Below are 26,892 nucleotides of genomic sequence, written 5' to 3'. Positions count from 1 at the left end.
GTCTCTGTAGAAATGATACAAATAGCAGTTCTGAGACAGTTTCCTTTTTTTAAAGGTAAAGGGGAACAAAATAACAATAAAGAGACGGTAAGTAGAGCTGTGGGGATCATAGCCAATGTTTTGGAGGGATGTTGGTCTAAGTTCATCCAGACAAACGATACCTGTACTCCTGTATTTCCTCATGTTTTTATAGTGTAGTATCTATTCACCCTAACTGTGTAGACTGGTGGTCCAATGATTTACAAGCCTGTCCACTCTGGCTCCACCAGTACAACCTTACAGAATACATTTCATACATCATAGTCTAATTGCACCAATAATTCAATTCAATTTAATTTAATCCTTTATTTCAGACCTGAGATCCATATCACAATAAAAACAGCACAATCAAATAAGAATAACAGAAAAAATAAGTAAAAGATCATACAGATAACATTTCTTAAAAGTGTACATTTTAACAATGTAGGATCGACCATGACCCAGACAGAAGATTTCAAAACAACAAAAAGGACCCAGCTATTCCCGAAGGAGACACTCTTTAGTTCTAGCTGGTGGTTTAGGGTATTTTTAGCCCCTGTATGGCTTACAAGGATTTCTAAAATGGCTAGTCTCATTCCTTGATTCTGATTGGCTGGTTTCAGTTTAGTAGACGTGATAAAACAGACTATAATCAATTCCTTAGATCAGTTTATATCAATCACAGGTGCATGTTTTGAGAAGAAAATACAAAATGAAGTGAAGAATACTAATGACTAAAATGGTCTCTCACAAGAGATTGAGCCTACCCATCTCTACCAGATGATTCAACTTGAGACTTTTCCCCCCAAACTACAAACTCCAGGTACATTTCCATATGGTAATATGGTCATAGAATCAAGAAGGTTTATTTGTTGAGATATACATAACATAGCCCAGGGGTCTTCAACGTTTTTCAGACCAAGGACCCCTTACCTGAGAGAGAGATGAAGCAGGGACCCCCGACTACATATTGTATGAAATTGTGTTGCAGAACTTTTTCATAGATTTCAGACAGCTTCATATGACATAGTATTACACTTGTTTGACAGCACTATCATCATCAATACTTGGTAAACTTGACCTTTGGCTCTGTACTTGGTCTGCTGTTTTTTCCCCCTCTACACCAAACCTCTTTGTGAAAGTCATCTTTATTTTAATTATTTATAGCACGAGAGAGAGAGAGAGAGAGAGAGAGAGAGAGAGAGAGAGAGAGAGAGAGAGAGAGAGAGAGAGAGAGAGATCTCACAACCCACTTCACAAACAAAATTAATAGAAATAGAAAAGGCACAGGTCTCCGCCAGGTCAGGTACGTTATTGGTGGCGCTATAATAAGCCAATGTGAAAAGGGTGCCATTTGTTCAAGGGCTTTTCACTGCAATCGGACACTGCATTCATGATTTGAGGCATTTTGTTCCAAAAATGTGTTTTGCAAAATTAGACCTGCTGGTGGCACTATAACAGGCCAATGTGTAAAGGGTGGCATTTCTTCCACTATAACAGGCCAATGTGTAAAGGGTGGCATTTCTTCCTCGGCCTAATAGAAATGTGTGTGTGAAATTTCACGGAAATCGCAAGCTGCGTTCATGATTTGAGGCATTTTGTTCAAAACGGACCAATCCTGTAAACTTTGGAAGCCAATCTTAGGCAATCAGGATGGAATATGGGAAATCGGATAAATCCGTGTTGATCACATGACTATAGAGATACTGTGTACCGATTTGTGTGATGTTTGGACAAAATCTGTAGGAGTAGTATCAATAAATGTGTTTTGCACATATCGGCCTCCTGGTGGCGCTATAACAGGCCAATCTGAAACATTTGGGCCAGAGGTTCTGAATTGGAATCCAGGGAGTGTGCGTGCACAGTTTCACAGTGACCGGGCCAACAGTGCCAGAGATTAGCTGCTAACGGACGGACACACGGACGGACAGACGGACGGACGGACGGACGGACGGACGGACGGACGGATGGATAGGGGGTAAAACATACTCTCTCGCCATGCCTGGCGGAGACAAAAATGGTTAAAGTATGATCATAAACAGCTTTTATTTACGTGCAGCTGTCTTGTTGCCTAAGATTGATTTGAGGATGAGTGTCTTGGTGAGGGTGCTCCGGTATTCTGGCATCTGTTTGTGCCCCGCAAACGTATACTGTCCTCTGCTGACCTTCCGGTTCACGGCCGTCAGGACGCTAAGAATGTCTTCTCCTCTGTCAGGATTCAGGAAACAGTGGAGAATAGAACGTTACATTAGCACTGAAATTAAGCTCTGGACATTTCACTGATGTTTATTCTATTGTGAGGAGGATGTGAAAATCACTTCTCAGTGCATTCTGTGTGAGAGCTCAGAACCAGTGGTGTTAAAAGTACTCACATTTATTACTTAAATACAAGTATCAATACTGCAATGTAGAAATACTCAAGTAAACATGTAAAGTACAAGTAAAAGTCCAGAATTCAAAATTCACTTGAGTAAAAGTACAAAAGTATTGGCATCAAAATATATTTAAAGTACCAACAATAGCCGATCTACAAGCTCACAATATGTCGCATCGCGATGCTTGTAGATCGGCTATTTTCAAAAATCTACAAAGTAACTACTGTAGTAACTACAGTTTTTGTATAATTGTAGTGGAGTAAAAGTACAATACTTTCCTCTGAGATGTAGTGGGGTAGAAGTAAAAGTACTGAAGAAAGTAAAAAATACCTAAAAATTGTACATTTACTTAGTTACTTTACACCACTGCTCAGAACACATGGGGAAGCATCCTGTCTGATTTCCATATCCCCCTCACAGCAGAATGATTTACATTACATTTAAGACAATTTGGTTTGTATTAGTGAATAAATCAACTATATTCTGTCCTCTTTGACATGTTGTGGTATTGCATTTTTAAAACTCTGTGAGAACCTTGAATTAACATCACTGGATTGATAAGATAATCTATTGGTACTCTCCTCCCAATGGCTTATTATGTAAACAAAAGAGAAACAAAAGAATGAAACATTCTACTAGAACAGATAAACATTTATTGTTTTGGCCAACATAAAGGCTTGTAAAGTCAAGCCTTGTATCTTGTGCTGACACATGTTGAAACCTCCATCTTACCCGTCTGCTCTTCTTTCAAGCTGTTCGCACAGCTCCTGGATATAGTAGGAACCTTCACCGGGTTTCCGGAATGATCTGCATTCCACCACGGATGATATGCCCATCAGGAAGTCTGCATCGTCTGGAACCCTTTCGTCCGGGGAAATCGAGATAGAGTCTTCCTCTGTTGACATCCCTTCTTCCTCGCTCTGTGTCGAGGATGGCCGCTTCACTCCCCCCTGGTAGCCGCTCCCCTGGCACGCCTGGATGAAGAACAGCTTGGGCTTCCCTGCCAAGGTGGAGGCATCGCTGCTTCTGAAGGGCTGAGTCAAGTCTTTGAGCAACACCTCCTCACCATCCGTACCCAACACGCATCCCGTGTCCCCGTGAGACAGCACACACACCACCTAATGTCAGAGGCAGAATGTGTGAAAACAGGAATGAACAGTGAAAGACTGACACCTCTTTATAGATGTTGAACACCACCTACCAAAGCATCTGCCTTCGTGAAATCTCGTCCTCCCAGTTCTTTCAGCACACGACGGATGTCATCTGCTGTCTGGTTGGTGTGTATCTTCACCTTAAAGCCCAGCATGGAGAACACCCTGTTCAGAGCCTCTGTGTGACACGATAAGGAAAGAAAGAGTGCCGGAGAGAGAGAGAGAGAGAGATAATGTTTTTATATATCATCAAAGCACAAATATACTGTAGATGACAAGTGTTTGATCAAAGGCCTTCATTGATTGACTATCAGTAACAAATTGGATCTGATCACTAAAGCAGGGATACATACCCTCATCTTTCAGAGTTCCTCTACGAGTTTGGTTCCCGAATATCTCGTTGTTAATGATCAAACACGTCCCACGTGGTTTATGAGTCAGTGTGTAGAATTCATTCTGCAGGACCACACACACACACACACACACACACACACACACACACACACAGCCATATAGTATATACAGTAGTCTAGAAAAAACTACAATAATTAACCTATGAGAGAGTGATATAAAAGCACTGTTATATAATGTGAAAACAGTGCTGCTATATGTAAGAATAGCAACGGCTGTTGGCCAAACTGTTAGTATGTATTATTAACTGATAGTATATTTGATTGCAATTATATAGTTTAAAGCTTTATTCCTTCTCTGTGAAGTATAATGAAGATGTGCCTGAGACAATGTCTAGTTGTCTAGGTGAAGTGGATCAGTGTCCAGCTAATTCCATGGAATGTTAATTTGACTTAGGCCCTGGTAAAGGTCAATTTAAAGGGTCAAGAGTGACCACAATGAAATGCTCTGTGTTTTGTTCTTAATGAGTGTTTGTTCTGTTTAATGGATAACAGATGTGTAGGAAGGAGGAGCTTGTGGGAGTGACTTGTATATCTAAAGCATGTCTCACTTGAGAGACAGATTTCACATTTTACTAACCCTGACAGGCCTGTCCTAATAAACCAAGCTTAGAATGATTCTTGACTCCTCTCTAGTTATTACCAGAACCTGACCACTGAAGTTACGTAGTAACACCAAACTGTGGTAAACTTCTGTTTGAAATCCATAGATCTTGTGTTTTGCACTTACAGGTTCAAAGTGTCCTCTGCTCCTCGTCACCATGTCTTCTGTTTTCTCCATCAGCTTTTTTACTTCTGAAATGACCCTCTGCCAACCATCTAGAACATGGTACCTGTTGGCACATTTCTCTAGGATCCACCTCAGAGGTTCTCCTTCAGACTCTATGTACTCCTCAACACGGCTCCCTCCCAGCCACCATCCCCACATGAACAGAACCAGAGTGTTTCTCCAGACTCTGTCCCCCAGCAGCTCCATGTGTTCCTCCACTGATCTCCTGTCAGCTTCAGAGAAAGTGGACCTGACATCAACAGTCACCAGGACAGCGTGGGGTCCAGGAGAACACAGAGTCACACCGTGTAGAAGCACGTCTTTGGTCTTCTGTGATGGAGGTGTAGTCGACCAGTCTGGACAGATCACCACACTCACATTTCTGTCAGCAACTAGACTCTGTTGTCTGACACATTGTGTCAGTTTAGTCTGGGTTTTAAACTCCTGGAATATGAAGTTTACTGTATGTTAGTCATGAATTGCAAAACCTTCATTCTATTCTGTCCTCAATGAAGACTTCCCTCTCATCTTTGTCAGAGAATAATTCACTGAATGTATTATTCTCCTTCACTCTATGAAATGTAGTAGTTTTTCAATACTTTTTTATTTCTACTCCATGACATCTCAGGGCAAATATTACACTTCTTACTCCACTACAATTATTTGACTGTATTAATCACTAGTTACTTTGTAAGTTTAGGTGATTAATAACAAACATACATTAACTGATCAATTATGATATCATTTTATAGGTTAATCTATCCAGCAGCACAAGAAATTAAAATCAGCCCCACCTACCAGCTGTAACCTTAAAATGATGAATACATTATTAATTATAACATTAAAGTGATGAATATATTAATATATTATTACCAATTATAACAACAAAGTGATGAATACATTAATATATTACTAATTATAACATTAAAGTGATGAATACATTAATATATTACTAATTATAACATTAAAGTGATGAATACATTAATATATTACTAATTATAACATTAAAGTGATGAATACATTAATATATTAATAATTATTACATTAAAGTGATGAATACATGAATATATACTAATTATAACATTAAAGTGATGAATACATGAATATATGACTAATTATAACATTAAAGTGATGAATACATTAATATATTATTAATTATAACATTAAAGTGATGAATACATTAACATATTATTAATTATAACATTAAAGTGATGAATACATTAATATATTACTAATTACAATCCAATAATATGATTGTAAATGGACCATTCTGCATAATGAGTACTTTTATTTTAGTTTGGTACAGTGACTATATTATTATGACAATACTGTTCTTGGTCTTAAAGGGATAGTTCACCCCAAAAAAGTACTTTCTTTCTGTAGATTAGTCACCTCATGGAGACTTGAATTTATGGATATTGTGTTGTTTGTGTCTCATTCCTAAGACAATAATTTGATGACCAGCGGACCGGTAGGCAGCGGTTCCGGTAGGAGACACAAAGGAGACTCTTTGTGTTTCCTACCAGAACCGCTGCCGGTCATTAAATTATTGTCTTAGGAATGAGACACAAACAACACAATATCCATAAATTCAAGTCTCCATGAGGTGACTAATCCATAGAAAAAAACTCATTTTGGGGGTGAACTATCCCTTTAAGCCCTATTTTATACTTTGGCTATAGCTTTAGCAGATCTACAAGCTCAAAACATGTTGCTATGAGACAGGTTGTGAGCTTGTAGATCTGCTATTTTCAAACAATGCAAGAATAAATGGGGGGTGGGCTATGAAAAATTATTAACCCATTAAGACCGGGAACGCACCTGTGTCATTTTTATATACAAGCTCTGTGCCGCGCTATGAGCTTGTAGATCTGCTTTAGTTTTTTTTAAACGTGAAGATTTGTGCAAATCTTTGACTATATATTTTTAAAGCGAACATTTGTAACTCAAATCTTTGTTTCTGGGGGATTCTACAAATATCTTCTAAATCCTAACAGTTTTTTGAAAAAACGTATGTTGTTATAATCAGTGTGTTCAAACCTTTTCATGTCAAGGACCCCCAAAATTGTATGTATTTGGCCGCGTATATCTCAAAATATGTTGTTCCAGGGACCCCCCAGAAGCAAAGATTTGAGTTACGAATGTTCGCTTTAAAAAAAAATATATATTTAAAGATTTCCTAAATTTCCGCGATTAAGAAAAAAATGCCAATCTACAAGCTCGTAGCGCTACGAGCTTGTAGATCTGCTATTTTTTAATGGCCAAAGAAATCTAAAGTAACATAGATGATGCTTTCCCGGTCTTAAAGGGTTAAGACACCAGGGTGGAAGTGGTTAAACATTCATGACAGCAGATACTTTCACATTAACATCAGAAAACATTTATATTTGATCTCTTCACTGTTTACTTCTTTCATTATAACATTCATATCATATTACTCACCTTGAATGGAGTTAATGTAAACACATCGTCCTGCAGAATGACATTTCCAGCTCTGTTCCTGTCCTCCTGCTCTCCACCAACCACCATCAATCTAACATCTGATAGACTCTGATGTTCTCCTGACACACACACACACACACACACACACACACACACACACACACACACACACACACACACACACACACACACACACACACACACACACACACACACACACACACACACACACACACACACACAGGTGTAAAGCAGTGGTTCTCAAACGTTTTGGTTCCAAGGATCCCCACATGTATATATTTGGCCACAGACCCCCATCTGAGAATGTTTTGTGCCAGGGACCCCCAGGGACCCCCAGAAGAGAAAAGTTGTGTTAAAAAATGCTAAATTATTAAAATCTTTTCTAAAATGTTCAAAAATAGCAGATGTACAAGCTCGCAGCAGGAAGTGGCGCGCTGTGAGCTTGTATATCTGCTATCTTTGAATAACCAACGTATAAAATCTGGAACATTTCGCAATGGGACCCCCTGGAAACCCTCAAGGACCCCTGGGGGTACCTGGACCCCTCTTTGAGAACCACTGGTGTAAAACAACTAAGTACATTTACTCAAGTGCTGTACTTACAGTAAGTACAATTTTGAATTACTTTTACTTTACCTGAGTATTTCCATTTTTGATACTTCATACTTCTACTCCACTACATCTCAGAGGCTAATATATTCCACTACAATTATTTTACAGCTTTAGTTACTAGTTTAACTAGTTTTAATAAAATAGCTGATCTACAAGCTCACAATGCGTTGTGTTGCGACACGTTGTGCTGCTTAACACTGATGTAAATATTTAGGATTGGATTCATAGATTGAGTTATATGAACTATTAATAACATTAATTAATTAACATTGAAAATCTATATAATTGACCAAACGTTTACATAAATAATAATGAGCAGCTGCTTTACTGGTGTTCAGTTATGATGCTTCTTCTCTCAGTTCCTCTAATCTACATTAAGTTAGAATTTTATTTTTATATTTATTGCCCCTTTTTGCACTTTACTGTACTTTTTAAAATAACTAAAATAACTAATGTACTTTTTAAATTAACTTTAAAAAAATATTTTTAAATATAATAGTGAAAGTAGCCGATCTACAAGCTCACAATGCGTTGCATCGTGACGCGTTGAGCTTGTAGATCTGATATTTGCACTACTTTTGTGCAAAACCTGATGTATGATGAAGTATAGGGCATTAATTTACAAAGAAAACATAAAAATGTGAAACATGGAGATACAAGGTTTCTACCCGACAACAACAATATTACAGGGCTATAGAAATCATGTCCTTCATCATCATCATCATCACAACCACCACAAGTGATGTATTATTCATATTATTGTTAATAATAATTTACCAGACAGATTGGAGACAGACAGACAGACAGACAGACAGAGAGACAGACAGACAGATCACCTTTAGAGCTAGCTTTCAGAGTGGTCAGTTTCATGGTCAGTGTCTGGACATGTTCCTCTATGTTCCTCTTCCTCTCTGACATCTTCTCACAAACATCTCCATCAGCTTCACAGTGTCCACCTCTGTTTCCTGACACCATCTCATCTATCTTCTGCAGCAGCTGTGTGACCTGAGTGTCATCTGTCTCCATATTGTTGAAGACATGATATCTGTTCCCACATTTGTCAAGAAGCCAGCGGAGGTCTTCTCCTTCAGCCTCAATGTGCTGCTCAATGCTTCTGTCTCCCACTGCCAGACTGTCTCCATGGGTGAACAGTACCATAGAGTGACTCCAGAGACTCTGTGACAGAAGTGTCATGTGTTCCTCTACTGCTACTCTCTGTGCTTTGGAGAATGCTCTACGAAGAGGAACTGTCAGAAGAGCAGCATGTGGTCCAGGACGACAGAGACACACACTGTTCTGGATCTCCAGTTTGTCCATCTCTGAGGTGTCCTGTAGTGGACTGTTGTAGAGCCAGCCTGGTGAGTCCACCACTGTCACCTGTCTCCCTGCTACTTTACCCTGTCCCACCAAACACTGCACTGACCTCTGACCTCCCTGACTAACTTTAAAACCACTTCCTGTCAGAATGGTGTTTCCTGCTGAACTCTTCCCAGAGCACTCCTCTCCCAACAACACAATCCTGAGGTCAGTCAGTCCTGTCAGAGAAAACAAGTCCTGTCACACAACAGTGAAAATAGCAGATCTACAATTTTATTTGCAGGTGAAATGTTATTGTTTAAACATGCTAACCCGAGTGTCCCTACTCTTTAACTGCCAGAGTAATAGTGTAAAATCATGGAATATTTTCTGTGAATGCTATCCGCATGGTGATCCCCTCATTACACACACAGGGGTCTCGTAGAATGGGGCGGGGGGGGGGGGGGGGGGAGTTATCCGATAGCGGTAATCCGTTCCATAGTTGTGGCAAGTTGAAAGTAGCATGTTTTGCAAAAAATATATAGTGTAAAAAAAAAAGTACACAGGAGCCGAGATAGAGCATTTTTAAGCAATAAGTTAACCAGGGAGTGAATGGAGCAGCACATCTTTGGATGGCGTTATCTCTGGTTCTGTGTGATTTTTTTTTTCTTTCTCAAAACTCGTCCAAACTCGTCCATGGCAGGCTGGGCCATAGCAGAATTTGACAAATTAATTCGTCCATGGCAGGCAATGAGTTAAAAAAAAGTTCCCCATTATAGTGAAAATAGCAGATCTACAAGCTCACAACGCGTCTTAACACAACGCGTTGTCAGCTTGTAGATCTGCTATCTTCACTATTTGGCATAAGATGAAGCATAGGGCTTAATCACATGAAACCTAGCATCCCTATCCTGTGGAAATAGCTGATCTACAAGCTCGCAACGTGTCGCGTTGCACCGTGTTGTGAGGTTGTAGATCTGCTATTTTCACTCTATTTAAATGTTTTAAAAATATTAATTAAGGCTTTTGGACATACAGCAACTATTATGTTTGAAACATTGTATCTTTGTTCCTCAACCACTAAACCACTTCAACCCTATACTTAGTTGAGTGGAGTCCCCCAGGGGACTGTCCTAGGCCTCCACCTGTTTTCACTCTATACTAAATATAATAGCACAAAATAGCAGATCTACAACCTCACAACACGGTGCAAAGCGACACGTTGTGAGCTTGTAGATCAGCTATTTCCCCAGAATAGGGATGCTAGGCTTCATGTGGTTAAGCCCTATATACTTCATCATCATAAGACAAATAGCTTATAGATCAGCTATTTTCACTATTTTGGGGATTATAATCCTTTTTTTTATAGGGACACCCGGGTTAGCATGTTTAACTCATTAAGACCTGAGGCCGATTCTACAAATGCCTTCTAAACCAGCAGTTCTCAAACTTTTTCATGTCAAGGACCCCTAATGATATGTATTTGGCTGCGGACCCCCATCTGATTTTGTTTTGTTCCAGGGACCCCCAGGAGAGAAGATTAGTGTTAAAGAATGTGTCAAACACGTTCAAGATTTTTCAAAAATGTTGAAAAATAGCAGATGTAAAAGCTCGCAGCGCGGCACAAACCCTTTGATATACACTTGGCCGCGGACCCCCATCTTAAAATGTTTTGTGCCAAGGACCCCCAGAGGCAAAGATTTGAGTTAAAATGTTTCGCTTTAAAAAATGCATATTCAATGACATGCACACATTTTCAAGATTTTTTAAAAATAGCAGATCTACAAGCTCATAGCGCGGCACTCGGTGCCGCGCTATGAGCTTGTAGATCTGCTATTTTTGAATAGCCAAAGCTAAGTGGTTAAAATGATTGTGACGCTATGTTAACTAATTTTGCTGAGGACCCCCCTGGTAACCCCCCGACTGGACCACTGGTGGTCCCCGGACCACTGGTTGAGAACCACTGGCTTAAACAATAAAATTTCACCAGCAAATAAAATTAAAACAGAACACATTTTGTTTCTTTGTCAATATAATCTCCTCACATCAGATGCAATATAGGTTACAAAATGTGCTAATTGTCACTTAAACAAAGTAAACAAAACATACCAATGTGTTTTGGAAGTCCAGTTGTTTGTTTCTGAGCGTCTGTCCTCCTTTGTTCTGCTCTTCTTCTGATGGTTCTCTTCTTCTCCTTCAGTTCCTCTGAGACGTGTTCTTCTGTCTCATAGTGACAACCATTACTAGTCACCATCTGATCTATCTTCTCCAACAGCTTTCTGACCTGACTTCTATCTCCTCTGTCACTAATGTTAAGAACATGGAAGCGACCTTCACATTTCTCAATAAGAGGTCTTATCTCAGATCTAGTCAGATCAGTGAGATCAGTGTTCATGTTGTTTCTATCAGTTACAGTGAACACTATAATAGTGTGTTTCCACACTCTGTCACTGAGGAGAAATCTCACATGCTCCTCTGCTGACATCCCTGTTCCTATATATGGGACGTCCAATCTGATCACTAGGACAAAGGCATGGGGTCCTAGAGGACACAGATTCACACTCTGTTGGATTTCTAACTGAGTCAGTTTAGGGGTCAGATCTAAGGGATGAGTAGACCACCATCCTGGAGTGTCTACCACAGTGACCTGTCTGCCTGACACTTCCTCTTGTCTCATGACACTCTGAGATGTTCTTCTGTTTGCTTTAAAAACATCTCTGCCCAGGATCATGTTTCCTACTGAACTCTTTCCACTGGGTCCTTCTCCATGTCTTCCCCCGATCAGAACTATTCTCAGGTCTGAGGGGTCACCGTTCTTCCCTGGATGGAAAGAGTCAAATAATACTATTATTATTGCCGCACGCACGCACGCACGCACGCACGCACGCACGCACGCACGCACACACACACACACACACACACACACACACACACACACACACACACACACACACACACACACACACACACACACACACACACACACACACACACACACACACACACACACACACACACACACACACACACACACACACACACACACACACAGATCTCCATGATTGAATGCTTCTATGAAAATAGTCCATAATGTTTTACCTGCTGATGAGCTGCTGGTCTGAATCCCACTCTGCTGTGGGTTCCACCATTTGGAAAACATTGTAGCCAACTGGAAACACCCTAAATTAATACGACATTAATGTAAACCACCTACTGTATCATCAACCTTTATTTAAACAATGATGGGCAGCTGAGGTAACAATATAGTAACACAACACTCTACATTAATAGAGTCACCAAGAAATCACAATAATTATAAAGAAAGCATGAATCAGTAATGACAAGAAAATACTTTAAACACTCATTCCAGGCAGATTAGATTATTAGATATATTGTGTATGAAGTTGACACTTTGGCCTGAAGGTGGCACCAGAGACAAGGTGATGGTTAGTATTCATCATCCAGAGAACAGGAATGTGTAGCTAGGCGGAATTATGCTGTTTTCAATACACGATAGTGCACTTGGTGATACAAGCGCGAAATTTGGCACAGATGACCTTTATATGACCCTAATTGATAATCAACCTCTGGCCACACAGAATTCCTAAGATTTCAAGATGGCCACCACCAGTTTTCAAAATGGCTGCAACTGGGCCAATGTGTTGGACTATATCGCTTTGCTGGGGCTTATTTTTATATAAGAGAATGTGTTCTGGAGGTATTCCTACCAAGTAAGATAAAAAATAACATTAGGTTCCAAAATGGCGGCATATTTTCCAATATGGCTGCCGATAAATTGCAGAAATGTAATGTTTTCTGGTCATTAGTGCCTCTGTTTTGAAGCCTAGTTACTGTTACCTGCCTTGTCTTACCAGTCCTGTGATATTGTCAGTGTTTCCACCTGTGTCCTCTTAGTCCCCCAGCCTATCCCAGTGTTGATTGTCTGTCGAGTTCACCTGTATCCTGTTAATCCCTGTCTATTTAAGCCCTGTGTTTGCTCTGTGTTCTTGGTTCAACATTTGAGTCCTATGCAATGAATGAAGTCTTGCCAAAATTGCACAAATATGCACAAGGTCACAAACAACTTCACATAGTGTTTGATGTCTACAGGGAAGACAGCTTGAAATCCCAAACGAGGCAGAAACGAGGCACTGGAGTGCGGCGCAGAGTAGGTGATGGAACCAAGACACCTACTAACTGGGCCAGTTTCCTCAGGAATTATCTCAATAAAACAGAACTCTTTGAGTTTCTGGCACATAACATTGCTTCCAGGGACACACAGAATGAAACTTGCACTATTGTCACAATGGGAAATGCATTACTTTGCAACTTAGATGACCATGATGTGTCTGACTTACAGGGCTGCACACACGGGGAAGCTGACACAAGGATGTTCCTTCATGCAGCCCATGCTGCAAATCATGGTGCGTCAGATGCCATCATCCGCAGCTCAGATACTGACGTTGTTGTCATAGCAGTTTCGATAGTTCAAAGACTTGGCTTGAAAAAGCTGTGGATTGCCTTTGGAAGCGGGAAGGACCACAGATGGATCCCAATCCATGAAATTGCATCAGCTATTGGATCAAAGTCATCAGGTCTTTCCTTCTTTCATGCATTCAGCGGATGCGATACAGTTTCGTCCTTCCATGGAAAGGGGAAAAGGTCAGCATGGCAGACATGGAACGTGTTTGAGAAAATATCCCCTGTCTTCACCAAATTAGGTTCAACACCTGTTGCAGTAACTGATGAAGACATACAAGTCATTGAGGAGTTCGTAGTACTCATGTACGATAGGAGTAGTTCCTACAAGGAAGTGAATGAGGCACGACTAGATTTGTTTGCCAGAAAGCAGCGATCATATGACTGCATTCCACCAACAAGAGCTGCTCTGAAGGAACACTGCAAGAGAGCTGCATTCCAAGCAGGACATGTATGGGGCCAGTCACTCTTGTGCAGTCCTGTTTTGCCAAGTCCAATCCACTGGGGATGGCACCAGAAGGACAGAACCTGGCTTCCACACTGGACGGATCTTCCAGCAGTGGCCAAATCATGCCAGGAGCTGACACGATGTGGATGTAAAAAAGCATGTTCTGGCCACTGCAAATGCTTTAAGTTTGGACTTATCTGCACACCCCTCTGTGGTTGCAGTTGCTAGTACACTGGCCTGTCACTTGCCCAGCCACCATTGTAAATGAGAATGTGTTTATAATGACTTAATAACAAAACAAAAAGTAAGCACTAAGCTTTACCAAGCTAATAAATCACTTTCAAATGTTCCATAAATGGATTCTGTGTATGGTAATTAATACAAATACATGTACTACAAGCTCATGTGGATAAACCATAAGCAAATGCACATTTCTGCAATTTATCGGAAAATATGCCGCCATATTGGAACCTAATGTTATTTTTTATCTTACTTGGTAGGAATACCTCCAGAACATATTCTCTTATATTAAAATAAGCCCCAGCAAAGCGATATAGTCCAACACATTGGCCCAGTTGCAGCCATTTTGAAAACTGGTGGTGGCCATCTTGAAATCTTAGGAATTCCGCGTGGCCAGAGGTTGATTATCAATTAGGGTCATATGAAGGTCATCTGTGCCAAATTTCGCGCTTGTATCACCAAGTGCACTATGGTATCAATTTTCCGCCTAGCTATACTACTACTTTTGTATTTGAAACTTTACATTTCTCTAAATATTATAAACTTTCACGACAGCTTAAGTACAAAAATATATCATTTATGAAAAGGCAACTATAGTAGCCTATACAGTGAAGTCGGACTGAATGACTGAAACCTTGTATTGTGAATTGTACTTCCATGTACTGTTTCTCATGTCTCAAGTCTAAATAAAGTACATCAATCCAACGTCTTTTCTTTTTTTACTCTCTTGGTGTGGGGATTATCTGGCACATGTATGTATCTGTTATGAAAGAGAAATTGCATCATGAGTGAAACGGCTATAGTCCTTGGAAAACCATAAACCTACGTAGGCCTACATCTAAATGAGTTACCATATTTACTTACAAATTTCAAATGACAAAGCCTAAGCTATATATTTCTGGGATGCATAGTAGCTGAAACTCCACAAGATATCCACAAGATATACTATATATATATATATATATATATATATATATATATATATATATATATATATTGTTGCTGTCCTTATATGGCCGTGACACGGCCTCTCTTTCTATCTCTCGCGCTCTCATTCTTTTTCTGTATGTAATGTTTTATATAATAAAAAAAAAAGTTTTATATATAAATATTGCGGGTTTTAGCGCATCATCCCGCGGGTTCATTTGGTAATTTAATGATAAAATTAACCCGCGGGATGATGCGGTACTAAATCTTTCATCATCCCGCGGGTTCATTTTATAATTTAATGATGAAATTAACCCGCGGGATGCGGCGGGAGTAAATGTTAAATGAACCCGTGGGATGACGCGGGACAGAATGGGATTACATTTTTTCTTGCGGGAGGGAGCGGCGGTCAGTAATTAACTGCGGGATCCGGCCATGGTTGAACCCCTGTGGATTGATCTGCGACGTGTTTTTGTTGACTGTTTTTGTCGAGTTTATATACCGTCACCTATTACAAATAGCGGGCCACTTCCGTCTAACGGTACACTTGCTTTCACATTGCAGCGTACCGTACCCAAATACGCATGATCCGGATCCGAGACTGTCTCCGGAGGTGGTTTCGGGAACGGAACGGTGATCCGTTTCGGGGAACGATACGCAACATTCACACTAGCGCGACACCTGCCAAGCGGTCTGGAGTGCGCACCCGAGACCATAGTGTGAAGCCGCCCTAAGTGTATGACTGTACTCGTGCTGTTTGGATTTCTGTTTATTTTGTTTAATAAAATGTTCAACCAATCAATCAGTACATCAGTCACCCCTTTTCCATTAGCTGTAGATGAAGTCTTGTTAATAACGAGGAGCAAACATAATTTCAAAATACTGTAATTAGCAGGCCAAACCTGTTAAAGTGAACATTGATCCAAACAACTTAAACGTGTATACTCTGCTAATGAAATGCATCTTCCCAACCAAAACATCAGTAATTATCATCACCTAACTGTAGGGAATTGTAATTATTTGGAATTAGGACATATATGTATAACCTTTGATCCCCTGTAATCTGCATTCATAATTATTGTATTATCTGTTCACTATAATGAACCCAAACAAAATATCCCAGAAACTACTGGCTGGATATCCATAAAATGTCTGTGCCCCTTCATGAATCTCAGAGGTGGCCTTTCATGTAGTGCCACCATTAGGCAAACATTTTCACGCATATTTTATAAATCAAAATTCAGTCAGCCGTTTTCAAGATAATGTTTGGGACCAAAGTGTTGGACAGACCGACCAACATCCATGAGACTTTCAAGGAATCTGAATATTTTTGCAAGGTACTGTATCAGTGGGACATTGACATTTTTAACCCATGATTTTGTAACCCATTTCTTCACCCAGTGCCAATTGCCTATGTAATCCTGGGAGCTACTCTCCCTCTGCCAGCCTAGGGAGAGCCCAGACTGAGCTCATGCCTCCTTCAATGCATGAGGAGTGAGCAGGCCGCTTCTTATCACATGACAGAGGGGAGTTTCCCCGGTAAGACGTAGCACATGGAAGGAACGCGTTATTCCAACCACTTCCTTTCCCCTCCATCAGGCTGACCAGGGGGAGGCAGTATAGAGACCAGGATTACTGCATGTTTTTGTGAGGGTACCTACCCTATGGGACACGGGGAGAACATGCAAACTCCACACAGAGAGGCCCTTTCATCAACCCCACCTCGGTGAGACATTTTATTTACTTTCTTTATTAAGACACTTGAGTCAAACACTTTTTACTTTTCCAAGAGGAAAAATCTCCATTCCTAAAAATCAACTTGATGACGTTGCAAGTCTGATTAATCAGAAGCCACAAATGGAAGCAGAGTTATGGAACCATACCTCTGTTGTTTTCTCATATTTTTTCTTATTTTCTTTCTTTTTTCTGAAGAAGAAAAATAACACATAGAAGTTGAGAGCACATTCCAACATACATTTCTTGAAATGTATTTGAAATCATTCACACATAAACACAATGCTTTTATTTGTTCCCCTGACTGATTCATATTTAAATCTTAGTTGGAAAACAACTGCCATAATGAATGGCTTATCATCAGCAACTTGTTGGCAGTGTTGCTGCTGTTGCATCAGTTTAAATTCAGCGAACATGAACGGGATATAATAAACACAACAGTGGAGTTCAAACACGGAAAGACAAAAAGCATGTTGAATTGGGAATATTTAAACGGACTGTCCAATAAACATTTTGTCATTTAGTAAAGTCTGGCTTTACGGCCGATCTACACCAGACTTTTCAAAGCAAGCATATGCGTGGCACGTACAGCACGTTTGTTTAGATCCAATTGATTATCAATGATACCGGCTACACCAGGCGCACGGGTACGCAAGTCCCCATACACACACTGGGACTGGATCGAAAAGTGTGTGTGCGCATATGCACGTGTGTGCGTGTGTGTGAAAATTCTCTGGTGTAGATCTGCCGTTAGGCTTGCAGTACACTAGGCTATGAGTTCCCATCACCAACGCAAGTAATTAAAAACTCTGGACTATGGATAAACAGGATACTGTCGATTGACCATGTTATCTACTAGAAATGGTGATAATAATGGAGTTGTTTGGAGGAACATCGACTGACATGGTTAGTAGCCTAATCTTCATGCACAGAATTAACAGGCTGCTGTGCCAATGTTATAATCATTATAGCTTAGATATTAGAGGTGTAACGATATAGTAACTACATCGAAAAATCGTTTTGAATTTTCAACGATCTACTATATCGATATGCAAACAGCAAAATATCGTATCGTTTGACTTTGAAACGTATCGAATCGTTTTGCAATGCAAATAATCGTATCGAATCGTTTTTGCAATGCAAATAAAAAAAATTATGCAATACTACGTACTTTTAAGGAAAAAAGGACGTATGACATAAGATGTCATGTGTAGACGGGTGACAGTGTGAAGCAGGTCAGTCCCTGTACGTCTGTGGGAGTTTAAAAATATAAGGTTTTCTTCATTTCCTGAAAAAGAAATATATATATATATATATTTTGTTCCTGAAAAACAACTCCTAAAAAATGAGCGTTTTGGAGGTAGCTGGTTGCTGCTGGACAGCAGAGATATATTAAATTAATTATTGTAATAAAATGTTATATTATAATTGCATATATTATAATAATATGTATTATAATGTATATGATATATTATAATATAATAAATATTGTATTAATGATGTAATCTATTATTATTAAATATTTTTAAATATAATATATTATATGTTGTATTATTGTATATATGATATAACATCAATTATATCATATTCAGGGCCGCATTAACCGCAGAACTTAGTGGAACTTGTGTTCCACGGCCTGCAGCCTGCAGGGGCCCTGTGTGAATTATGTATTTAAAAAATATATATATTGTTGTAATTTTTTTTTTAATCTATATTATTTTATTATAATATTATATATATTCTTCTTCTTATTATTTATAAAAATGTATACATTCGGGCCCTGCTGTGTGAATTATATATATTTAGAAACAAATGTTGCTTTAGTTTTAATGTTGCGCGGCAGAACAGATGCAAACCTCTTGCATACCGTCGCTGGTACTGATGTGTCACTTCTACTTCCTGTAAGTAGACAAAAAAATAAAACTACTGTCGAATAATCTTTACAAGTGGCTCTTATTTTGAAATCCTCCGCTTTTAGGGTAAGTTTGTTTCTGTTAACCAGTATGGCTCTGCTATCATGGTCTGTGACAGCAACACAAATAAACAAGAACCATGTGGATTAAACGCAAGATTTGGGCCAACGTTCATATTTACGATATGAAAACCAGCTCCTGTGACTTAAACATTGTACAAACTTTGGAAGTGCCGTGTGTTAAACTCTTTGAACCTCCACAGCATGGTGAGTTAATCTTACAATGAAGATGTGTGCGTGTGTGTGTTTGTTTGAAGTAGGCTTAGCTTAGACTGTATCTCACGTGCTGTGTTTGAATAATGTAGCTCACGGTTGTTAATGTCATCTCTGTCTGTCTGTCTGTCTGTCTGTCTGTCTGTCTGTCTTAGTGCTACCATAATGTACACTGTGAAAATCTAAATGACATATTCTAAATACATTTGTACTGTGCAAATAGCTGAATAGGATGGGGTAGTAGGTCTACGCTATTGTATTTTAACATCAGTCAGTCATAATGGTGAGCCATAATATTATTTTCTGAGGTGGTAAAAAGGTTGAGAACCACCGCAGTAGACTTCAATAGGTCTTTTTACTTTAACTTTTCAAGTACATTTCAGAGCCTGTACTTTTGTACTTTTACTTGAGTAATTAGTTGAATGAGTACTTTTACTAAAGTCGCTTTTTACATAAGTAATGTATCTGAGGCTACTTCTACTTTAAGTAATGAAAGTGAGTAGTACTTTTCCCATCTCTGCTGAGTATTGTTTTCTCAATTCTAAACTTGAATTGTTGCATTTCTTATGAAGAATAAGAAAATAAATATGAAACATTTGTTACCCATCTCATCACCATATGTCTAGTAGCCTACGAATGTAATGACCATAAAGTAACCTCCTTAATAATAAATGTAATTTGTAATGATAGACACTGTAGTTATAGCATAGACTGAAGTTGGAAAGGCTCTGCCCAGTGCCTGTGCCCAGTGCCTGTGTCAGCACCGATCCTGCTGGCGGTGGCACGTGCACCAAACGCACGTGCGCGTGAACGCACCCAATATTGTCCGATTAATGTTGAGGGGGGGCCTTTGATTTGGTGTAGTTCCACGGCCCTGAGGGGCCTTAATGCGGCCCTGATCATATTTATAGAATATAAATATAAATAATGTTATGAGATATAAATATAAAAATATTTATTTATATACATTTATAAATGTTTTTTAAATATATAAATATACAAATGAGCCAGTCTTTTGAACGGCTCTGTGAAAGGAACGGATCGCCAAGATCCGGCTCCCTTCATCTCTATTGCGCTGGTGATGTACGTGGAAAGTGAATACTGATTAAGTGTGACATATCTATTGGTAAATAGACGTGTGAACTACTTCGAAACTTCCATATGCTGTGCACTAGCATTAGCACCACTTCAATAGCACAGGAAGGCATCACCTTGAAACACCATTATTATTATTATTTTTTTAATTTTTATCCCACGATTTTGTAACCCTATTTTTTTACACCCAGTGCCAATTGTCTATGTAATCCTGGGCACTACCTTCCCTCTGCCAACCTAGGGAGGCCAGGGCCGAGCTCATGCCTCCTTCAATGCATGAGAGCCAACTGACCTTCTTGTCACCTGACAGGGGGGAGTTTCCCTGGTTGGACGTAGCGCGTGGAAGGAACACGTTATTCCAACCAGTTCCCTTCCCCTCCATCAGGCGCCCCGGCTGGCCAGGGGGAGGCAGTATAGTGACCAGGATTACTGCATGTTTTTGTGAGGGTACCTACCCTATGACACACGGGGAGAACATGCAAACTCCACACAGAAAGGCCCTTTCGCCAACCCCACCTAGGGTATGGGCACTGATGACGCGGAGGAGAGAACACACCCAGGACCTTCTAGCTGTGAGGCGACAGCACTACCGACTGTGCCACCGTGCCCCTGAAACACCATTATTACCTGAAAAGCCGTTTGAACAGCTATTATAGTTTACTATGTATAGGCGATATATTTTGGCAGTGGTGGAAAAAATACTCAAAGTGGTTACTTATGTTAAGTACCAATATTGCAATATAGAAATACTCTGTTACAAGTTTAAATCCATACAACTTAGCAATACACATTTTTGGAACAAAATGCCTCAAATCATGAATGAAGTGTCCGTTTGCTGTAAAAGGCCTAAGAAGAAATGCCACCCTTTTCACATTGGCCTATTATAGCGCCACCAGGAGGCCACAATAACCTACCTGACCTGGTGGAGACCTGCACTTTTTCTAGTTATTAATATTATTACTAGTGGTGGTGGTGGTAGTAGAAAATAGCAGATCTACAAGCTATCAACAAATAACTCATGCCAAATATCAACAACGTTTTAGAAACAGGGGCAAAGCCCAACCACCAGTCTTTACAAGTACCTTCACAGAAAAACAAGGGCAATGTCGCTTATAATTAGAGGACATGGCAACGCTGAGCGTGGGAGAGTTCTATGTCAAAGAAATCTGTCATTTACTCCTAAATGTATTCAAATATGCTGTATTGGGCCCTAAATGTACTGTAATTGAGGGGGGGGGAGTCTTATATGTATTTATCCCCTCATTTGTAATGGAAATGTATGCTGTTAGGGACTGTTCGTTATTTAGTTACCAGGGGGGGGGGGGGGGGGGGTGGTCCAGATGTAATGTATTTATTTTTATTTCCTTTGCCCCCCCCCCCCCCCCCCCCCCGACCTCCAAATACTTTTCTGTCCCTGCTTGATCTCTCTCTCAGCTAAGGGGTCCTTGACCTGAAAAACGTTGAAGACCCTGGACCTGGACTGTATTATATATATACATTTAATTCAGCATGCTATTTTTTAATTTATTATGTTTTAAAAACATAGCAGACCTACAAGCTCATACAATGCGTCGCATCCACGACGCGTTGTCAGCTTGTAGGTCTGCTATTTTAGGAATAAAGTAAGCTCTATAGCCCCTCTTCTGTGGGCAGCAGACAAATAGCTGCATCAACAGTGAAGCGTTGTGAATCAGACTTTGTTTTAAACGCAAGCAGTACACGCAGAAACGTTATTGTGTGTGTGTGTGTGTGTGTGTGTGTGTGTGTGTGCGTGTGCGTGTGCGTGCATGTGTGTGTGTGGGGGGGGCTAATAAAGCGCAGAGGCTTTCTTTAATAACAAAATGATCTCAATCGCGAGGGAGACGATGCAAGTAGCACGGATACAAAAAATGGGATCCGAACCGAAACGGACCCGTGGATAATTGGAGCGGTCCGAACGGAACCGAGAAAACATTCTAAATTACTGGACCCGGCCCGAAACGGGACCGAGGAAAACAAACTGGACCCGTTCCGAAACGAACCGAGGATAATCCAAATGTACAACACCCGGTCTGACCGGGTCTCAGACCCATACTGGACCCGGAGCTCATTTATGGCTAAAATCACCATGGTATTCATATTAGCCATGTGTGTCAGTCAGCACACTGCTCCCCCCGCCGCATCAGAGTAATCACAGACTGCGTCGTGTGCATTCTGCTGTGTTGCAGACAGTCAGAGAACATTTCGCCGACTTAATATCGTCTGTCCCCGCAGATTATATCCATAAACATGCTCCACAGTCACACAGACGACGTTCCAATTTCCAATCTTCCCGGTGGCTTTTATTTTTTTCGCCTGCTAAAAAACCTCCAGAAGACTCGCTCCAAAACACACTCGCCCCCATTTTCTTGTATTCGTTTTACTTGAGGATAAGGTTAGAAATAAGTTTAGGGTTAGGCATAGTTTTACTGAGGTTAAGTTTAGGAATAAGGTTAGGTTTTGGCACCGTTTTACTGAGGTTACGTTTAGAAATAAGGTTAGGTTTAGGCATAGTAGGCTAGTTTACTGAGGTTACGTTGAATGCCAGGTGAATAGCCTACCGCCGGATTTGCCCGGGGCGACTGTGTTTTGGGGCGAGTGTTTTGGTATTTAACAGCGGTGCTGCGCATGAGATTGGTTACGTATCAATCGGCTGTTAACATTAAACTATGAGAGAACAGGCGATATGGATTTGGGAGCGTAATTACAACGCATTGGTCTCACTTTAAAACCGAAGGTTAAAGAGTATAGAGTCTGTTATGAAAGAACACCCCCCCGCCCCCTTGGCAAAAACTCCTTAAGAAAGGGCTGTTCGCCTCTCTGCTAGAAACATGCGACCGCCTGCCTCCCTGCCTTGGAAGAAATGGGCCTGTGACGTTGAATTGTGGGCGTTCACTCCAATCCATATAAATAGGGGGCGGGGATAACTTTGCATTCTTTGAATTATTTTAAAAGTGTTTATAGAGACTGGGAGACTTCGTCACCCGTCTAAAAAAAAGAGAAAGAGGGGTTTATATCCAGTATCCAGGTATTTATTTTTCACAGGTATTTTATTTATCGATTTTAAATCATTGAATCGTATCGTTCTAAATTAACCTGTCCTGTATCGTTCATGTATCATATAGACAACCAAGTATCGAATCGTTGTTAAAACGTATCGTTACACCCCTATTAGATATTGATAAAGAAAGATATTGGTCATGGCTGTCATTGTTGCTGTTATGTGCGTGCAGAAGCACACTGCGGTGGTGTTGTGATTGCATGACATGTGCCTGTACTGCAGGCAGCTAGCAGCAGCAGCAGGCAGGCTGAAGCATGCACTGTTAACATTTTAACTAATCATTAACATTAAAGATCTAATAAATATGCAAGCCAAAATGGCTTTAGTGATTAGTAAATGTATACAGGAAGTATTCAAGTAAGTATTCATTCTTATTCAGGAAGGAGATACAGTGTTCCTACAATAAGGTCAAACTGAAGAGGTCCTTTGTCCATCAGACGACATTGAGGCTTAATCAGGAGTTTAGGCCAGGGGTAGGCTTGAGTGGTGGACATTGCTCTTGTCTTTGTATGTTTTTATGTATGTATTTTGTTTTGTTTTCTTGTGTCATGTCAAATGTGTGTACTGTTTATTGTTGCATACATGGCTGCTGGGTCGCAAGACACATTTCAGTGTGAACTGACAATAAAGTATTATCGTATTATCGTATCGTAAAGCTTTGACTGTCTGATGTGCATCTGTATGTTTTGCTGTATGATTTCTCAAATTATTTTAATTCATGACGTCAATGTACAGTATCCTGTCAATACTTGTATACCACCCTAATTAATAATCAACCTCGGGCCACGCAGAATTCCTCCATTTTTCAAGATGGCCACCAGTTTTCAAAATGGCTGTAATTGGGCCTACGTTTTGGACTATATCCCTTTGCTGGCGCTGTAAATCTTTGATTTCCCCCTCATTTTGATATAAGAAAATATGTTCTGGAGGTATTTCTACCAAGTAAAATAACATTAGGTTCCAATATGGCGGCATATTTTCCAATATGGCTGCTGATACATTGCAGAAATGTACATCTGCTTATGGTTAATCCACATGAGCTTGTAGCATATTTATTTGTATTAATTACCATACACATAATCCATTTGTGGCACATTTTAAAGTGATTTGGTAGCATTTTAATGACCTAGGTTCCAATATCTTACTAAAATGACTTATTGCTTAGAGACTGGCAACTTTATGCTGAGTTACTACAGTGTGCTAGCAACTACAACCACAGAGGGGTGTGCAGCTATAGCATTTGCAGTGGCCAGAATATTCCTTTCAGTCAGGAACACTCACATCAAATTAGATTTAACCATTTATTGCAACAAATGGAATACAGTTAAGCTTGGCGTTAAAGGCTCCGCTCCGAGAGATATTCCCTGAATTTTGTCCAAGCAGCATGCTAAGCAAAATCAGGTTATGTTAAGCATAACTTATAGGGATACAATATCAAACAATAAGCAATACATTGACATATTAGTTTGAATTAGCAGATATAAATCACAAGTATTTGAGCCTATGCCAGATTCTAATCAAAAAGGTGGAGGGTGGGGTGGAGGAGGCAGCTAAGCAGCAGTGAAGCGTGAGCATGAGCTGTGATTGGAGAATGAATGTGTGACATAATGAGTAATGAGTGTGACCAGCAGAGTTGTCAATGGGGAATAGGAGGCTAGGCTGATGTTCACATCAGCTGACTCTGACTGACAGCCGATTACAGCTGAGGCATGCAAGACTTCCGTGTCCTGCATGAACTAACGCTATGCTTCATTTCATACATGAATATGAACTCCTCAATGACTTGCATAATGTTTATCATTTACTGCAACAGGTGTTGAACCTAATTTGGAGAAGACAGGGAATATTTTCTCAAACATGTTCCATGTCTGCCATGCTGACCTGTATATAAGAATGTGTTCTTAATGACTTGCCTGGTTAAAAAAATGGAAAATAATAATAATACAAAACTAGAAAAAGTGCTCCTCGGAGCACAGGTCTCCGCCAGGTCAGGTAGGTTATTGTGGCCACCTGGTGGCGCTATAATAGGCCAATGTGAAAAAGGTGCCATTTCTTCCTCGGGCTAGTGGGAATGTGCGTGCAAGTTTTCACGGAAATCGCACGCTGTGTTCATGATTTGAGACATTTTGTTCAAAACGGACCAATCCTGCAAACTTTGGAAGCCAACCTTAGCCAATCTGGATGGAATATGAAATATCGGACAGATCCGTCTTGATAACATGACTATATAGATACTGTGTACTGATTTGCGTGATAAAATCTGTAGGAGTAAATGGGTATTGCACAAATCGGCCTCCTGGTGGCGCTATAACAGGCCCATGTGAAAAATTTGGGGCAGAGGTTCTGAATTGGCATCCAGGGAGTGTGTGTGCACAGTTTCGCAGCGACCAGGCCAACGGTGCCTGAGATTAGCTGCTAACACACGGACAGGACAGGACGGACGGACGGACACACGGACGGACGGACAGGGGGTAAAACATACTCTCTCGCCATGCCTTCGGCCTGGCGGAGACAATAAAGAAGCACTAGGCTTTGTAGGATCTAGGTTTCTGTATTTATTGGTGGCCATATTGAAAAGTCTGTTACCCTACTGGAACCTAGGTCATTAAAAAGCTACCAAATCACTTTAAAATGTGCCATAAATGGATTATGTGTATGCAAATTAATACAAATATATGTGCTACAAGCTCATGTGGATTAAACATAAGCAGATGTACATTTCTGCAATTTATCAGCAGCCATATTGGAAAATATGCCGCCATATTGGAACCTAATGTTATTTTGCTTGGTAGAAATACCTCCAGAACATATTTTCTTATATCAAAATGAGGGGGAAATCAAAGATTTACAGCGCCAGCAAAGGGATATAGTCAAAACGTAGGCAATAAACATTTTAAAGAGAGGAGAGGAGGCGGCTCCATCTCTAGACCCATTAAGAGAGAGTTACGACATCCTCTGATCTCGCCCACGCCCCGGTCACATTACTTTAGCATTCTTCTTGTTCTAGTTGTTATCTCTGAGCACACATAAGTTGGTTTTGGCAATACATTTACAACTACGACTACAACTGAAGTCTATGGGAGTGTCCCAACTCTCTCAAACATTTCAAGGTTTAATTAACTTTCAGTTCTGCTGATACTGCCTCTTATTCTTTCTCCTCAAAATGCCCGGTCCAGTCCTGTGCATCACTACCTCTAAACGTAATATAATCCTAACAGTGACCCTAACCTTAACCAACCTTTTCCCTAACCCCAACCCCATCCCCAACCCTGTCCCGTACCCCAATCCCTATCCAATCCCAGCCCCAACCTGAAGCGAAAAATTATGAATCGGCCTAAGAGAACTAGGGCTGAAGGAACATAGTTATTATAACATAGTTATTCAATGTAATGAGAACATACTGCACCTTTGATAAAAATCACTGCTGGTCGTGCTGGACTGGCAACTCTCTATACAACCCCGTCTCCAGACCGCTATATCACTGTCAGTTGTAAGTTTTAAGTTGGAAAATATGTTGAAATAGCATTTTGTACATCTTGGAGTGCATACAGTTAAATGGTGAAATGTACAGTGCTGTGTGTTATGAATAATGATAATGTTCAACAAAATCA

General features: G+C 40.2%; 2 protein-coding genes across 3 annotated transcripts in view; both read right to left on the bottom strand.

Annotated features, from left to right (window-relative positions):
* Positions 1-330: 330 nt before the first annotated feature.
* On the bottom strand, positions 331-26,760 carry LOC308104854 (GTPase IMAP family member 8-like). 2 transcript variants are annotated; one of them, XM_080455427.1, is made up of 11 exons: positions 26,688-26,714; positions 17,072-17,114; positions 12,194-12,274; positions 11,204-11,914; positions 8,635-9,333; positions 7,166-7,284; positions 4,685-5,167; positions 3,898-4,000; positions 3,595-3,722; positions 3,126-3,511; positions 331-2,226 (listed from the first exon to the last, which is right to left on the bottom strand). In XM_080455427.1, exons 3-11 carry the CDS (start codon positions 12,252-12,254, stop codon positions 2,064-2,066), a joined length of 2,853 nt encoding a protein of 950 aa, XP_080311553.1. In that variant the 5' UTR covers positions 12,255-12,274; positions 17,072-17,114; positions 26,688-26,714; the 3' UTR covers positions 331-2,063. The 2 variants fall into 2 exon arrangements, with proteins under 2 accessions (XP_080311553.1, XP_080311552.1); XM_080455426.1 differs by lacking the exon at positions 17,072-17,114 and having other exon boundaries at positions 26,688-26,760.
* The window catches only part of LOC308105214 (uncharacterized protein), a gene marked incomplete at its 3' end in the record, with an annotated part of 35,805 nt that continues 35,575 nt past the window's right edge, over positions 26,663-26,892 (bottom strand). Inside the window, exon 10 of the mRNA XM_080455849.1 lies at positions 26,663-26,762. Coding sequence (XP_080311975.1) covers positions 26,663-26,762 — 100 coding nt within the window. The remainder of the gene's footprint in view (positions 26,763-26,892) is intronic.

This window comes from Gymnoscopelus braueri (assembly GCF_963280865.1).
Source record: "Gymnoscopelus braueri genome assembly, chromosome: 17".
Taxonomy (NCBI): domain Eukaryota; kingdom Metazoa; phylum Chordata; class Actinopteri; order Myctophiformes; family Myctophidae; genus Gymnoscopelus; species Gymnoscopelus braueri.
Note: the sequence above shows the minus strand (reverse complement) of the source record. Positions and strands in the feature narration are given on the sequence as shown.